This window comes from Megascapheus bottae, chromosome 13 (assembly GCF_031878675.1).
Source record: "Megascapheus bottae isolate mThoBot1 chromosome 13, mThoBot2.hap1, whole genome shotgun sequence".
NCBI classification, from domain to species: Eukaryota; Metazoa; Chordata; class Mammalia; order Rodentia; family Geomyidae; genus Megascapheus; species Megascapheus bottae.
Genome location: NC_143521.1, coordinates 39,660,493 through 39,679,171, shown reverse-complemented (window position 1 = coordinate 39,679,171; position 18,679 = coordinate 39,660,493). Strand labels below are relative to the sequence as shown.

The 18,679-nt window shown below is 37.6% G+C and overlaps 1 protein-coding gene across 1 annotated transcript in view; it reads left to right on the top strand.

Moving 5' to 3' along the window:
• The window catches only part of Nwd2 (NACHT and WD repeat domain containing 2), a 124,001-nt gene that overhangs the window by 66,907 nt on the left and 38,415 nt on the right, over nt 1-18,679 (top strand). Inside the window, exon 3 of the mRNA XM_090343729.1 lies at nt 9,377-9,493. Coding sequence (XP_090199855.1) covers nt 9,377-9,493 — 117 coding nt within the window. The remainder of the gene's footprint in view (nt 1-9,376; nt 9,494-18,679) is intronic.

The following is an 18,679-nucleotide window of genomic DNA, read 5'->3' as shown; positions in this document are numbered from 1 at the left end:
TGCTCAGCTATGTTTATCTCTGCACTATTCACAATAGCCAGGTGATGGAAACAATCCAGATGCCCTACTGCAGATGAATGGATACAGAAAATGTGGTATATATATACAATGGAATTCTATATAGCCACCAGACAAGATAAAATAATTGCATTTGCAGGGAAGTGGATGAATCTAGAGCGAATCATGTTGAGTGAGACAAGTAAAGACCAAAGGAACAAAAGGCACATGGTATCCTTAATATGTGGCTATTAAATCCAAACAGTACAAGAGCAGAACTCAATATTTGCATACCCAATGCTATGGACATGGTATTGGAAATATAAACACAACTACATAGACAAAAATCTATGACTCTATAGACATAATGTTTTAATACATAGATTAATATGTATCTAACATACAAACCCTCAGCCTAATTTCAATTATGTTCTAAAATCTAAGTGCCAGTGATTGTATATAGAGATTCCCTTCTTGAATACTTGTTTGTTAAATATGTCATTTGAAATGTGATGTAAAAATCAATGTTAATAAAAAACTAGGAGAAAGGAAGAAAATAGCCTTTGCTTTTGTATTCCTTTGACTCTTCAAGACTTCCTTGTTCCTCACTACCAGAGACACTCTAACAATCAATCTTCATCTTACAGATAAATGGTATGAATTGTGTGATTGGAATCACATTTCTGTGTAATTGATAGATAAAATATTAGATTGTCACATACTGATGCTATTTTGATTTGGTATCACACAACATGTATTTACAAAATGTAATAAAAAAGCATAAATTATTTTATTGTCTATACTAAGCTTCACATTCTGAATTTGAAGATCACCATTTTTATGCCCATAAGCATTGCCTTGTCTCTTTGATAAAAATGAATGTGCTGGTGATTATCTCCTAGGATTCTTTTAAGAATTTAATGACCTAACACCAAGCATCTAGGATTCAGACAGCACTCAGCAATGTAACCTTCCTTGTTTCTCACCTTTTTAATTATTTCTCCTCATCAAGAACTCAATGAACATAAATGACTCATATGTAGTCTTCTTTTGACTTTATGAGTATTGTAAAAGATCTTTGGTATGTGAGAGTCTGTTAGTATCTGATACAAAAGGAACAAGAATGGGAAGAATAATCAGGAAATACTTATTATCTTACATACATGAAGGTACTATACAGCAAGACAAGAACAAGGTCAGATGTTGTGGCTTATCTGCTATAGCAGAACACCTGAGAGTGACTAATTTATAAAAGAACAGAGTCATTTTCACACAGTTCTAGTGTAGAAGGGCTAAAACCAAGGTGAGAGATGACCAATTTCTGCCTCCAAAATGGTGCCTCAAACTGTACCTTCTCCAGATAGGAAAGCTGTCTGCACCTGACAGAAGGTAGGATGAAAAAAAGGGAAGAGTTCCTCTAACCATGAGAACAGAGTCCTCTTGACCCATGCATCTCACAAAGACCCCACCTCTCAACACTGTCACATGGTTGGGTATTATATTTTTCTGCTCAGAAATCTCCAACATGCTTATCTCCCTGAGAAATACATCGTTGGCCTTGAAATTGAGAGTTTGTTATGACGGCCTTGGTCCTTTCTTCACATTGTCAGTTAATTGTGCCTTTTCTCTTTCCTTTTTATCATGAAGATGTTTCTGTCTATGGGGAAATACACATCTCTTCATCGAATCATATAGCACTGCACTCAGGCTAGGGCTCTGATCTGTTCAGTCACTTCACATTTCAGTGCTGTCCATCAAAGCCTGGACATGCAGGCCTGACCAAGTGGTAGTCACTGGAAGTATTATAAATATCACATCATCTGTCTCTTGTCCATGAGAGCAAGCCAGCTTATAAAAGGAAGTAGCAACATAAACAAGGAAGATAACAATGATCACAGACTAGAGAGAAGGAAAGTATGCTATAGTGAACCTTCATAAATACTGGCCTACAATGTCTGCTGCTCTTATGGAATTCTCACTTGATTTCCCAAAGCAGTGCTATTGTTTCTCCTTTCTTTCGTACTCTGTCCTCTTCCTAATACTCCTTCTTAATGTAGAGCGGTGGTGTGGTAGAAAGATTCGGAGTTTACTACACTAGCTATTCTAAACTGAACATTCATTCCTGCTGAGTTGTGATTGTCTGCCTACCCCCAAACAGTGAAAATTATCTGTGAGGATTAGTCCTTCAATAAACAGAATAGGACATAATAACCCTCATTTCAGGTGACATTTAAGTGTCCCAATTGAAGACTGTCAGCACAAGGCCTTCCTTAAATTCTGAGCACAGAATAGCTAATTTTTTTTCCATTTTCCAAAGGGTTTTTAGAAGAGAACATTTTAAAAAGTGTTCATAGGGGACAAGGAACCCTTTTTTAAGAGATTCCCATTGAAAAGCCTAGACCCTTAAACCATAACATCTTTAGTTCTTTTCATCTACAAAATAAATTGTTTTTATTCCTAATCTCGCTTTGCTTCCATCTCCTAACATTTATATTATGACTTTTTCAGACTTGTGTAAGTAGGTACAGTCACATTTTTATCTTTCCATGTGTTTGAATCCCCAAAATAGCTAGAAGTATCTATATTCATACATAAAGTAAACTTTAAATCAAAATTATTTGAAATGACAAGGTAGTTAACATCATATTAATAAAAAGGATAATCCATTAAGAGCATCTAACGATTGTTAACATTTATTTACCAAGTATCTATATATACCACTCTGTTAAATTATTGGTCTTAAAAAACAATTCAGATGAACACTAACGTCATTATAGTGGAAGTCTTAACTACTGCATTCTCACCAATAGACAGGTCATAGAGACAAAAAAATCAACAACAACAACAACAGATCCTCTGAATTAAATGGTTGCATAGACCAAATAGACTGGACAGACATCACAGAAATATTTCATCCACAAGTTACAGAACACACATTCTTCTCAGCAGCTTGATGCAGTTTCATCGGTCTGTCCTTCTGCCCCTCTCTGAAGAAGTCTCTCATGAAGATGTTCTTCAAGACAGGACATGGATGTTGCCCTTGGCAACATTTGCCCCAGATATCCAAGGACAGATTTAAGTGTTTGTTGCTTAGAACTCCATTCATTCATTCGTAGACATTTATTGAAGCTTGGCTCCACACGAAGCAGAGTCACAAGTGCAGCAGAAACCACAGTATTAGAAATACTGTAAACCAATATTTCACCTTGTTATCTGATATATTTTATATATGCTTAATTGGTTGTTTGAAATAGGAGAGGGAAGGGGGAAATCAAGTTGTGAGCAAGGAGAGAGGGAGGGAAATGGGAAACAGGACATGAGAAAGGGTATCAATATTTGTGAAGTAATGTACCTTCTATCTGATGAATATAATGTAACCCTTCTATTAATTACAATAAAAATATGTGAAAAAAGAATACTATAAACCATAGTGACCAGGGTGATCCCAGCTGTGGAGGTGACCCATGTGCTGTGGGATACAGAATGAAAGAGCTAAGTCCTCCACCCATCTACAGTCATCAGAAAGGCTCATGTCTAAGCCAAATCCTGAAAGGAAAATGGCCAGGTAGAAAAGGAGCATACTTCAGACAGATGGAAAGCATTTTAATAAATTAATTTGAAAGAGAACTTAAACAGTATGAAGAATTCACTACCTGACAGGCACAGATGTAGAAAGGATTGTACAATAGCAGTAAGTACCAGGGTTCAAATCCCATTGCCCTTTCTTATTAGCTATGTGACACTGTGGATGCTGCTTTATTTCTCATTGCCTCAATTTTTCATCTGTAAATCAAGAACACTGCTCTAGGCTCTCTAAAGAGGAAGTTAACTGGTAAATCTTTCTGAGTAAAAAAAGAAATCTTTGTTACAATGCCTGCATTGTGGGGAATGGATGAGATGGGGCATGAGCCCAAGCAAAGAGGATTTAAATGACTGTGCAATACTACAGGTACCTGCACACCCAAACACAGGGGCTGAGGGAATTCTAGTGACAGGTAGGAACGAGAACCAACTTTGGTTTTCCACTCAAGCATGTTGCTTGCTTGTATCTGAGTATCCCACCATGCAGCTGGCTTCCAGTTCCTTTGCTCATTGAGTGTGAACTCACAAATTTGCACAATAGCTCCTTCTTGCTACTTCTGCTTGGTCCCTAGAAACTCCCAGTCCTTTCTGTCTGTCTCCATGAGCTTTAAGCTCCTATAGTCAGAGATTTCACCGAAGTGCAGAGTCCTTCCTTACCACACATTAAGACTGTCCAGAGCTGTGTCTTACAGGACACCAGAGTCTGAGCCATGAGTTACCTTCATGAAACTTGAGATAAAGCATCATCTAATGTTGTATCACTGAGCATCTTCTTTCTGTTGATCCCACATGACCACCCGGTGTCAATTAATGGTCAGAGGAGAGTTTAGGACCTGCTGTTTCCAGACAGAACTGCTAATTCTAGTCTTTCCTCCTATAACTCTTTGTTGTATCTCGAGCAAGAAAATTATTGCAAGTAATGCAAAGCCAATATTTGCAGTAGTTTTAGTAGAAGCATAGGATCTGGATATTGTCTTAGGACCAGCGCATCTGGAGCAATCTCTATTCAGAGAACTACCGCATGTTTAGCCCATAATTACCATTAATAAACGGTATCCTGTGCACACAGTCTGGGTTTAAAGATCCTTCTCTGCTTCCTTTCTTGTGTGAAATCAACATTTTAGAAGCGCAATGCAAATATTAAGACAACTTCCAATGAGTGCTGTCTTCTCCATTGTGCTCTTTCAAATCTGAATTTTTCACTCTGGATCTGATTTGTGTTTTTGGTATATTTATGTTGCTGGCAAATATTAATCCTTTTAAGAAGAGATTTTGTTGTTGTTGTACGGAAAAGATGATTTTAAAGCCATCCTTTTATATATGTTAAAGCTAGGGATGCTACAAGGTAACTAGAGTGAAAACAAAATTGAAGCATGAAATGAATTTATTCTTGCCTATAATGTGGGACATTTGAGAAACAAAAAATTTGATCAATGTGGAGGTTCAGCCATTATTTCTTTTTTTTCTTTCTATTTCTTTTTTTCATATATTTTTATTGTAATTAATAGAAGGGTTACATTATATTCGCCAGATAGAAGGTGCATTAATTCACATACATTGATACCCTTTCTCATGTCTTGGTCCCCATTTCCCTTTCCCCTACCACCACCACTCATCTTGTTTTCCCCCCTTCCCTATTCAATTTCAAATAACCAAATACAAATATATCAAATATATCAGATAACAAAGTGAGATACTGTAACAATATAAGATAACCAAGGGACAGCAAAAGAGATGAGAGATAACATAGTACATCAAGGTCAGCCATTATTTCTGAAGAATGGACTGTGAAGCCACTATGATCTCAAATTGGATTTTCTTAGTTTGGGGACAAAGGGAACACTATATTATATTATATATATTATATATTATTTACTTTTATAAGTTACTTTAGTGCTCTGCAAGTTTGGTATTTAAATGATTACAACTTATTGCTACGGGCAAAGGTACAATTTCCTAAGGTCTTATTTATCTTTCTTTTGTTTTCAGATCAATCCAGCCCATTATAACTATTCATGATAAAGTAGCTTCTCTAAGAAATTTTTTAAACAAGGGAGATGGTTTTAAGTTTTTTTTTAAAAAAAAGATAAAATCAAATTACTTTCCTCAGCTTTTAAGCCTAAATGATGAAATAAGTAAAGGCACATAAAATGTGCTGTCAACAAGTTAGTATTCCAATAAATCGCAAATTAGATTCCAGCATCTGCAGTGCCCAGACATTAGGCTAAAAGCTAAACTTAATTTTTTTAAGTATATAATAAATCTTGTCTTCTTGAGAACTTTAAGTTGCAAACATTTTGCCAAGTATTGATCGTGTGTGTGTGTGTGTGTGTGTGTGTGTGTGTGTGTACCCAAAATGGTGCTTTGTGTTTCACAGGTTGGGTGTTTTATTCATTTCTTTCCTGTCTTCACAGTTGTTTGATTTCATCCTTTCCTATTATTTCTTCCTCTAAAGACATATAGGAAAGAGCAGTGTGGTGAAGCACTGGTAGCAGAATATTGAAACAAAGCTCCTAAGGTCCACAGGGCATTTAGAATATGAAGACCCAAAAGAGTAGTGGTAGCCAATCTCTAAGAGATAGTAGGCACAGAAACCTATGGATGGCAAATAATTCATGCCAATACTTTGGCTTCAGAAATGCATAGCTTAAGGAAAATAAAAGCCTTGTTTGATAGTTTTAGTCATTGTGCTGCATCTTGTTAGTTAAGCTCTTGCTGCTTTCCTCTTAATGCACTAGGTACTTGATTTAAATGCTATTCTTATGCTCAAATATGCCCTGAGAGTATTTTCCAGGGTTGCATTTTAATTCTTCAATGATATTATCACTGTATTTTTGAGATTTTTTTTCTTGGCAGTTATTTTAGGAAATGCCCAGTTTGATTTATCTGAATCTACTTATGACTTATACTCACATGATTCTATTAAATAATACCAAGATTACTCTGTGTAATGTTTTTTCTCTTTGCCCCTTTCTTTATGCTTTTAATATTCTGCATGTTGTATCTATATATTACAAATCAACTGACACACTGTTATAATTATTACTTTATACAATTTTACATTTTATTGGAGCTGAAAGGAGCAGGTACTTACTTATTTTGTTATTTTAATCTTTATATTTTCCCTTTCTTTTCTTTCAAGTAAGACCTTCCTCAACAATCTTGAAATTCATAACAATAGAATGTGTTCAGAGATGTATGCTGTTAGGTGATTTCATTATTGTTTGAATATCACAGAGTATTATTAAACTTAAATGAGCATGACATCATTGCATGATATAATCTCGCCTGACCATCATATCTGTGGTCTATCATTGACTGAAATTTCATTATTCAGGACATGACTTTGTAGTCAAACAGTGTAAGCCCAAAAATAGAGGCAGCAGCTTCTATGTCTGGTATTGAGACTGTTCGTGGCAAAAATAAAAATGAGTTCCAGTGGACTTTTTTATTACAATTCATTGGCTAATATCCAAAAATATCTTAACTTTCAAAACATGACATCTAGTTACTATTAGCTGGGAATAAAATATGTTGAAGTCATGTAGAAGCCGAGCAGGAGTAAGTCCTTAGTGGCAGCCGGATAAATAAGTATCTGGAACTGAATGCTGTATTCTTCAGCCTCTGCCCAGTCAAGACAACAAATGCTATACTTGCTTTTCAGATGCATTCTAACACTTTTGCCTGAGACTGGCCTTTGACTCTGATTCCACCTAGGTCTTCCATAAACTTGGATCACAGGTACATACTCCCACATCCAGATTGTTAGTTGAGATGGTAATCTCATTAACTCTTCACCTGATCTGGCCTGAAGCCACAATCCTCTCACCACCTCTTGTATTCCTTTATTTAATTTTATTTTATTTTTTTAATTTTTCCCCTGTCCTGGGGCTTGACCTCATGGCCTGAGCACTGTCCTTGGGCTTTTTCCTCAAGGCTAGAGCTCTACCACTTGAGCCACAGCACCATTTTCAGCTTTTTCTATGTATGTGGTACCAAGGAATCAAACCCTGGTCTTCATGCATGCTAAGTAAGCACTCTTACCACTAGGTCAAACTCCTGGCCTCTCTTTTATTCACTTATGAAAAGGCGATACTCGTACTCTCTTTACCTTAATAATGTTTGACTCTGTATGATAGAACTTATAAGAATAGTGAAATGTTAGAAAAATAAAGAATAGTGAAATGTTACATATCACCACTGTCCAATGAGACAGTCAACAACCACATGTCGCGCCACAAAGCATTTACAAACTGCATTGTTAAATTGCATTCATTTAGATCTCATTTTAAACAGCCCCACTGAAAGATTCTCAGATCCATCACCGAAGATATCATCTCCATCTCAGAGACTCCTTTTAAAAATACTGTGCTACTAAACGGTGTAAGGTAGATTCAAGGGCAGAGCTCCCACGTCAGTGATGTCAGTGTCATATGTAACAAACACACATGGAATGGCCCAAGGGAGTATTTTCTTAAGAGAACTATCATAAGTATATTGGCCTCAAACTCAAGTGGTCAAATATCTGATATACACTTCTTCTCCTGTGTGAGGGCTACAGCCAAGGAATAAGAAATATACGGAGTTCTTGGGCTCTACTTGGGCAGAAGAGGAGGCCTTGGGCAGGTTCTGCTTCTATCTCACTGAACTGGCCCCCAAGCTACAAGACACGCCTGGAAATTCCTGGTTCCTGCTTGTGGGAATTAAAGGAAGCTAAGTGAACAAAAAAAAAAAAGGCTTCAAAGCTGCAATTGGAAACATTTACTTTATGCAGATAGCAGTCTAGTAAAAGAAATGATTCTCTACTGATCTTCCTTGTACTTTTCAAAGAGCCTGCTTGTAAAAGTTTTTACAGGCTTGCAGTATCCGCCCCAGGAGTCTTTGAAGTCAGGAGATAGAGGGTCCTATTATCCTCAAATCTCAGAAAGGCACACTTTGAACCATTTCCCAATGCATGTCCTTCGGGTATATATGGATGAAAGCTGAAGTGCTCGCAGATAAAACAGATATAAGCAAGAATCTATGCTCTGGGATAGAGCATGCTATTAAGGGGTGTTTCTTTGTTTGTCTTTTATTTGCTTTAAATAAAAGCAGAGGTGTAACTTCAGATCTGTATATGTTAATTTTTTTCTTTACGTAGCACGTGGTCATATTTTTGCTGTGATTTTATTGTCACAAGTAATGTGCTAACCGTGTCCCAAACACATTGATGTCCTTTTTTTAAAATTCTGTTACTCTTTCAATGTAATTAAATTGCAGACTCCAAATCCTCTGCTATTTTGGATTTCCTTTCTTTCTCATTTCTGTGAATAGTATGATCAGAAACAAAATAATTATAATACTCATTCCTAACCATAATGTATGAAAAAATGCCACTTTTGATGGACCTTAAAAATCATTTACTGCCATGCACCAATAGCTCATGCCTATAATCTTAACTACTCAGTAGTGTGAAGTTGGTTCAAAGTAAAAGCAGAGAAGTTACCTACAATTAAACACCACAAAGCCAGAAATGGAGATGTAGCTTGTGAGACACAGTGCCAGCCTTGATCAGAAACACAAAGGGACAGACCCCAAGACCTGAGCCCAATCCCTAGTACTGGCACACACACACACACACACACACACACACACACACACACACAATTTCCTTCACTAAAACATGCTGCAGAGAGAAAAATTACAAGTCACATTAGTTTACCTTGTGTGCTAACCTTGTGTGATAAGAGAAAAGCCCACAAGGAAATGTAACTTTTCCACAGAGGAATCTAATGCTGCCTCATCCATCTGTTCCCAGGCCATAGACCTGTACTGGGGCGTGGAGGAAGATGAATGGGACAACCCTGAGCTGCAGAAGATGCGCATGAAGCTGCTGGAAGATTGCTTGAAAACTTCTGCAGGTCCATGTTTTGTTGTGGGTATAAAAAACACTCATGTCTTATACTAAGCATAAATGAATGTGAGAATGCTTGCCGATTTGTGATTCTTAAAAAGCTTTGAAAGGAGTCGGGAGCAGACATTTATTTTTAATACCCATTGTAAAAATGTAGACTGTCTTCCCTCCCTGAATGTGTGAAAACAAACCTTCTTCAGCTTGTCATAAGAAGTGCTGCGAATTAGCAATGAATAATTTGAAATGCTAATCAAAGGAATGACGAGTTCGACAATTTATAGACCTCATGATCAGCAATCAGGATTATTCCTTTAGTCCCATAATAATTAGCCTAGTTTTTCTCACTCCATTGTACAGTTTCTCCAATGATGGTATTTCTATTTCTCAGCATTAGAACTTCGGGCATTTTTTTAAATACAGAGGCTGAAACATTATTGAAATAAACCAACTATACTATATCAAATATGCCGGTAGGAAATGGTGTCCTGTGAAAGATTTGGGTTTCAGCCAGAGGCTCATTGTAGGCTGCAAGTCTTTTTCAAGTGAAATATGGTCATTGTAGTATTTTCTAAAGAATACTCACTCCTCTGTGGAAGCACAGTGGCTGGGAGGGAAGTGGGTCATTCCGTGGCAGGCGATCTTGCAAAATCCCTGCCTTAATTTCCTGTCTTAAATCCAAACAGAAGCTCCCAATTCACTGGAAAGTTTTCTAATAACAGAGAATGCTGTGAAACTGATTAGTCAGTGCAAGGATGAAACTATCATATCACACCTCTAAAAGCTAGGTACCATATATCAACAAAAATGTTTTGACAATTATTTGCACATAAATTTATATTCAGCCTTCAATGGATTAAAAGAAATCCTGCACAATTTCTGAACTCTGATTACCTGATAGTAGTTCTTAGCTAGGACTGTAAAATACATAATGACTTTGTATATCCCAAGTAGCCACTCAGTACTAGAGATATAGTTGGCAACCCATATAATATTGCCATTTGGGGCAAACCATTATTTTATCATTTAACCCTTAAGGCTAAGAAGAAAAAAACATGCTACCTTCAGAGAGCTTGCATTCTTTTGTGGATGGAAAGGGGAAAAAGCAAGAAACAAAATAGTGTCTGATGGTAATCAGTAGAAAGATGAGAGGGAAGGAAAAAGGAGAGAGAATACCAAAGAGGAGAGAGATTTGTTGATTTCAATAGAGCATCTGGGAATATTAGACAACTGAAGGTGAGATCAGAGGAGAGGCAGAAAGATCGAGATAAGGCCGGGAATTTGGCATAGTAGTAAATTGCTTGCCCAGCATGCACGAAGGCCCGGGTTCGATTCCTTGGAGCCACATACATAGAAAAAGCTGGAAGTAGGGCTGTGGCTCAAGTGGCAGAGTGCTAGTTTGAGCAAAAAGTATTCAAGGACATTGCTCAGGTCCTGAGTTCAACCCCCACTGGCAAAAAAAAAAAAAGATCCAGATAAGTATTCCAGGTCAGAGCTATCCAAGGAAAAGGTCTGGCACATGCTTGGCATGATTAGAGAACAAATAGACTGCCCTAGTGGGGAGCAGTGTGAATGAAGGGAGTAAGCGACTTTACTCTCATAAGCATGCAAAGGATTGGGTGGGGAGGGAATTAAGAGGATTCTTCATTGCTGTGCTCCAGTTCAAGTGGGAACAATTTGCTTTGGGAAAAAACAAAAAACAAAAACAAAAAGAAGTGTGAAGGCAATTCAATAGTCCTAAAGATGATTATGAAGTTTTCTTTTTACTCTAAGTGACAAGGGAAGTTCCAGAAATGCAACAAAAGATTGAGAAAGCTAAGAAGCTTGAAGTGACCTCATAGATTCATTGAAGAGCCACCTTGACTACTGGGTAGAGGATAGGGTTCGAGCAGGTAGACCTTTAAGAATTTCCCAATAACGCAGATATATTGTATTGATACACTGCTTTGTTAAATGACAACTTCTTGATACAATTACTTAAAGATAACTTTAAAATATATGTTCAGAATTATGCATTTAGGAAGTTTGAAGAAGGAACATCTGAAAACAGTCATCTTTCACTTGAAAAAAAAATGCAACACCAATCCAAAACTCTTGTTATCTTAAGTGTTAGCACTGAAAAAGGAATTAAGACATTTTCTGGGTCCTCAGAGACAGCTCAAGGTTGAGGCCCAAGACAACAGCTACCTCAGTGTAGAAAACAAAGTCTGGGAAGATCCGCAGACTCTACCCCATCTGCTTGTCTTCCTCCCTAATCCATAAAATAACATGCTGCAACAGAACAGAAATGTTCCCTTTCAGAGAGGAATCATCTATTCTGCACATGAGAAACGAGTAGCTTGAGACAACTTAACAATGTGTTTTATTTGCATTTGATACCTAGTTATGGAAGGAGTAGTTGTACTTGTTTGATTCTAAGTTAGGTAAAAGGAATCCCTGTTAATTTCCTCATACGCAGTGTATATTGTAATACAAACCATGCACTGTTAATCATGTGTGCCCCAAGACTTTGAAACCAGTACTTATGATTAGCATATCTGGACTAGGACCAAATGCTCATGTATCACTTGTCATAATGTGCATAACTTAAAACATATTTCTTCACACAAGTGGATTGGACATGGGTACTTTCCATTAACTATAAATTTAATTTCCCTTGCCCACCCCAAAAAAAACACCAGGCTAATGGATTTTTTTTCCTCAGCCTTAGAAGAGGAAGCTAAATAGCATGAGAAGAGACTTTGAATTCTGTTCTTGTGAAAATGGATATTAATTGCTCTCTGACTTGAGTCAGTTATAGAGGTGACCCTGATTAGCTAACAGTGGGGAAGCAATTGTGTCTTAATTGACTACAGCAGTCTCTGGGAAGTTCAGAACTCAACTTTTTTCAAAGTAAGCAGATTAAACATGCTCAAAAAGAATCTGTATTATTCATCATATCCACCTTGGCATCTCATCTCTTTAAGGGAGAAAGAATGATGAGCAAAAGGAGAAAGAATGATTAACATGAGGCTAAATGAGGGCTGCCCTTACTTTGTTTTATGATATGTCATCTGGAATGAGTAGGCCTACCTGACTAAATTTAGGTGGTGTCTGAAATTTAGGCTACCAGACTTCATCATGGCACCCTGTACAGTATAAGCTGCACCCAGAGTCCTGGCACCCCACATAGACCAGCAGCCTTGTCTACAGACACCAACACATACAACCACCCAGAGCAACCCAGAAGCTGAAGTTTACAGAAGGCATATTATTTTCCCCCAAAGGAATTTGATATTTTAATCAATACATTTTACTATTCTCATCAGTACATTTTTTCTACTTAACCTTTGAATATACAATTACGACATTTCTTCTGTAAATTTTAGAGAAATGCAAAAAATTCATTGATACCGGATATAGGCATTTGACAATATTTAACATTCATTAAATTTCCAAATACTTCTATCTGTTAGAATCTTTAGATTTCTCCTTAGTATTTTAAGATTATGTTAATAACTGACTTGTTATTACTGTATTTATAGCTACTATAAACTAATATTTGGTAAAGAATTTAGAAGCTGCAAGTAATTACAAAGAGGGCACCCATACTCTCATTTTAAGCATGTGCCAGGCTTCACCTGTTGTCGTCACCTACTTGGATTCAAAAATGTCTCCACTGTGGGCATTACTATTGCCATTCCCTTTGTCCAAAGGAAAAGACAAATGCTTCAAAAAGCTGTGTAACTTGACCAAGGAAATATTCACACAGGTGAGGACCCAGGATTTTCCACTTCAGAATTCACTCCCTTAATGCATAGTGTCAGACTGTTTCCTTAGATAACTTTTTTCCAACATTTTATTACAAATATTTATTTCCCAGAAATAATATGTAATTTTAAACCAAAATTTTGGTAAATATATACTATATACATATGTAAATATGTATATATGATTCTAGTGTTATCAGACAATGGTCATCCCAGCTTCTTGACATCTTGAAAAAAGAATTAAACACATAATGAATGAGAGAAGCACAGGTTTGTTGGAGCAAAAGTAAAGAGTGTAATATGAGAATATACCTCTAGTATGATCACAGGCCTGAGCAAGATAGTTCAGGGCCCTGAGGATTCATATATGGAATAATTTAAGCTTGATTCAGGCTGAGGAGACACTTGGATTGTCCATGCTCCAGGAGAAGTTCTATATTAGACAGTTTTGAGTAGCAGGTGGTGATCATATGTTTCTCAGCTGCCCATGCCCTTTTCCCCAGTGCATTTTGTTACAATAATGCAGTACATAAACATGAGATCTTTATGAAAGGGTTCTCATAAAAGTTTACTTAGAGATAGCTAAGGGCAGTAATGTCAATGTGTCACTAAAAGAAATTTTATTCCACTGAGCATTCTTGTTGTCAGGGTTCAACCCTCTATTTGGCCTACGGGAGATTTACCAATACTTTTTAGGGTCATGAAGTGAGGAGTTTAGCTGTATTTAGTGTCACTCCTTAAGCCAGCGAGGACTTGCAAACCAGTCTTATGAGTGGCCATATCAACTTGTAAATCTTTAAGGTGGGGGGGGTGGTATTGAAGGATTAATGTGTTTTTCTTTTCTATATGGTCCTACCATCTTTGTTGTTGTTCATTATGTGTTCTTAAATATGAGTCTTCCCCACATTTCTTGGCAGAGAACAAAATCAATCCTCAATAGTGCAAATTCCTTAACTTTTGGTAACTATTTTTTACTTTTTATTGTTTTTAAGTAGTTGTACCTAGACGATTCAACTGTTTTTAGCTGAGTAGGGTTGCCAAGATGACCCTGCCTATGTACTCGTTGCTCTGGAAGAAGAGCACGGAGTGGGCCTTGACAACCACTCCATTGATTATTGATTATCAGAATAAAATAGTATGGATGCCAATTCCAAAGGCCAAGAGATACTGGAGGATTGCACTGTAGAGGATGGAAGTTATATGGTAGTATAATTGGAAACTTTATAGCCAAAAGTCCGGAAGAAACAAACCTCGTTAAAAGATTAAGAAAATGGGCCAGGAGTCTGGCCTAGTGGTAGAGTGCTTGCCTAGCATGTACGAAGACCCGGGTTTGATTCCTCGGTACCATATACATAGAAAAAAGCCAGACATGGTACTCAGGCTCAAGTGGTAGAGCTCTAGCCTTGAGAAAGTCCAAGGAGAGTGCTCTGGCCCAGAGCTCAAGGCCAGGACTGGCAAAAAAAAAAAAAAAAAAAAAAAAAAAAAAAAAAAAAAAAAGATTAAGAAAATAAGGTCCAGGGGCCGGGAGTTTGGCCTAGTGGTTAAAGTGCTTGCCTAGCATGCATGAAGACCTGGGTTCGATTCCTCGGTACCCCACATACATAGAAAAAAAAGCCAGAAGTGGTGCTGAGGCTCTAGTGGTAGAGCTCTAGCCTTGAGAAAGTCCAAGGACAGTGCTCAGGCCCTGAGCTCAAGCCCAGGACTGGCAAAAAAAAAGAAAAAGAAAATAAGGTCCAGTGGCTTAAAGAAATAAAACAAACAATAGAGGCCCCCGTAAAGGACAAAACCCGACAACCATGGCCAGGTATTTTTATTAGTCATTCTTTGATGGTGCCTTATGTTTTGAGTTGAAAGATTTGATGGCTTAATTTATGAATGATAGTTTTAACCTGTCTTTATCTACTAACCCAAAGACCCAATCTATTTAAACATAGCAAAGGTTCCCTGCTTAGGTAGCAGTATTATAATGTGCATGCCCTTTTATTAAAAAAAAAAAAACTTGCCTATCTCCTTAGTTATCTGATTTTAGCAGATTATTAACCCTTAAGCTATATCATTTGTAGTTTTAGAGCCTGGAGATGAAAGAAAACATACTTGGCTAGAGCATTACCATGTAAAGTTCAGTAAGAGGAGCACTTAGATCTCTTCTACATGTATGGCTGTCGTGGGTAAAGGACAAGCAAGGGCACAAGTTCTCTTCAGTTAGCAGGTCAACAGGCATGGATATCAGGTAACTATGTTTATTTTTTTTTACTGTCTCAGCTTTAGTAAGTTTTGAAAATGCAAGCACAGCAACTCTTTTGGAATGTGAAAACATCCCCTCTTCTCTGAAAGGTGATTTCCAATTGTCTGTAAATGGCCTCTCATTGCTGGCATCAGCTTTGTCCCAGTAATATCTTCTTGTTGTTCCAGTTCATCAGATCCTACAGTGAAAGGGATTGAAAGACAAGTCAGGAGGGATTCTGTGCCAGAAAGACCCTGGCTTTTGGACAAAGTTAAAAAACAAAGAGATCAGAAGGGACAGATCCCAAGTAGGAATTACCTAGAATCTGTTCAGCTTTAAAACTAACTCAGTCTAACAAATGAGTACTGTGACAGTCGCTCTGAATGGGCTTGACTGCAAATGTTCCAGAAGACAATCAAGAAGCAAAAACAGAAAGACCTAGAATAGCCATTGTTAAATTTTTGGAACCAGTTGGAAAAAAAAATGCTCTTGTAAAGAGCTGGCATCACTGACCATTCTAAGGTAGAAGAAACTTGCATGACAAGGTTTCTTTCCAAGCTTTGCAGACAGCTTATTGGCACTACTGGAGTTTGAATGTAGCGCTCTGAGACCACTGCAGTTGAAGTCAAGCCATCACACATCAACTAATAGACATGTACAAAATGACACCAAAAAAAACCCCAATAACTTGGAAATTTACACTGTCAGACCCATATTTTTGTTTTTTTCATTGTTGTTTTGTGGGTGTTTTGTTTGTAGAGCAGTCATACATACAGAGGCTGTGGTTTTGTTTTGATTTGGTTTGTTTTTTTTTAGAGGGCAAGAGACACTTAGCACCCATTATTTGAGAGCAAATTACAACAGAGATTGTCAACACAATTAGATTTTTCGATACCTTACATGCTTTCCCCTGCCAATTGTCAGCACAAGTATTTTATAAATCCATTATCTTTTTGTTATCTTTAGTTATTATTTAAGAAATCAGTTTTTAAGTACAATGTCTATTGATGGTCATACCTTTCATCATTCTCTCTCATCCCTCTAACCCAATCCCTCCCCTCAACTTTGATTTCATAGGCTATACATTATGAGTGCATTCTACCCCTACTTCCCTTCTTCATTCATTTATCTCCCAAAGTTGGCCTCCCATATGTGTGTGCACATGCACACAGGCACACACACACACACACACACACACACACACACACACACTCACTCACCTTTCAAGTGCTAGTTTCCAGGTAGTAAATTTTGTTAGACTCTAATATAAGTTTTCTAAATGAACCCACATGCTCAGAAAAGCCTCTAAACAAGGGATTCATATTTTCTGGTTAAACAAATGGCAAATTTTCAAATAGTTGGGGTGAACCTGACCAAGTTAGGTGAGCAGAACCCAACATGTCTCAGCAGAGCTTTCAGACTACCAGCAAAATGAAGGGAGCATTTGAGACGTGCTGATCAAGGAAGGCTCACCAAGATCAAACTTCAGGGCCTCCAAGAACAGATGGTCATTTCTCTGCCTCCTCTCAATGTATGTTTGCTCCTATTTCAATGACCTTTGTGTCTTTGAACCTTACAACTGGGTGATGATTGCAAAAATGTTACTTCAGTGTACCACCCCACCCGTGCCCCCATGTCTCCTCTGCTTTCTCTGTTATGCTGGGCTCAACAACTGATTTCTTTAAAAGTTATGTTGTTTGAAGTCTTGGACATTTTGCTAGAAAACACAATGTCTTATTCATTTTATAGTTGCTTGGGGAGCAAGCATTAGTGTTTATGGCTTTACAAGTACAAAATAGAAAACTGAATAGTTTGATTTCATTTGTTTTAAGGTTATAAAGCTGCCTGTTTCTCTTTTATATCCTAAGTTTCAGATTTGTTGTATAAAGGAAAGCTGACATTTAGCAAATGCTTGATTATTTGGACTCTACTGGATCAAAGATGATTTGGAATCTTCTGCCCCACCACAACCCCTTTCAAAGAACACCGATCCTTTCTGTCCTCATAATTCCATGAAAAAAAAACATGTTCAGAATTCATGGATTTGCCCAGTGTCCTGTGATATGTAAGGTTGGGTAAAGGTAGAGCAGTTCTATTTTGCTTTGTGAGCTTTTCACAGGAAGAGTTGACATGAGCAGAGGTGAGGTAGCCAGTCAATTTGAAGAACAGAAACTGAGTGTGATGCTACACACCTATCACCCCAGCACTCAAGAGGTGAGGAGGGAGAATCCAAAGTTCAAGATAGCTGGGGATTCTTGTATAGAACCTGTTTCATAGAAATAAATGGGAAGACAAAACAGACAAAAAGCCTGGTTCACATATCCTAAGTTTTTCTGTCTTTGCCCCAGTTCTATATTTGCTTGGCACCTGGAGAGAGAGCCTTCTTGCTACATCATAATAGGATGGAGCAGGTCACTTGACAAGACACAGCAAGTATGTGCCAGCTGTGATCTTTCTCTCTTCTTAAAGGCCAATAGTATCTGCCTAAGGTCCCCTCCCCCTCCACCTTATATAATTATATTTCATATACCTCACCTCCAAATACTACCAGCACCTAAATTTGGGGGTTTGTTTCTAAGTTATAAAATCCAGGGGACACATTTGGATCATAACCCTTTCCAATATGGAAAGGACAATGCCTCTGTCCCCACAGGACAAATGGTGGCACAGAGAAGTTGAATAACATGCCAGAATTAGGTAGAAAGCGAGGAGCCTAAATTCAAACCTTTCATTCACTTTGTTTCTATGCATTTGCGTGCTCCAAATCACATTTCATACCCTTTATTGACTAATCCTCTTATTATCCCCAGGATCTATTAAGACTTTATTATTCTGTTGGTTAATTTGGGAAGATCAAGACATAGATAAGACATTTCCTTTTCACTAGTAGATGCACCTGTCGTATTCATTACCAGAGGTCCCCAAAGCAATTCCAGAAAACACATTCAGGAATCCATTCGGCTGCCCCCCCACCCTGGTATTTTTTAAAGAGGTAAAGAATAAGTCTGTTTTCCACAGAAGAACTGAGGAGTGTGGGGTGAAATTAGCACTAAAAAGTCTGGAAATCAAGTGAAACAGTAATGAGGTAGAAAGCAATGGGAAAACAACTTTTTTTCTCTTTTAAGTTTGGTACATGAGGACATGAGGTTGACTCCACTACTTTTGAACTAAGGGAGTTTTAGTTTATTGTTCATAGATAAAGATACGAGTTAAGAATGAGGCATTTCAGGTTGGTGC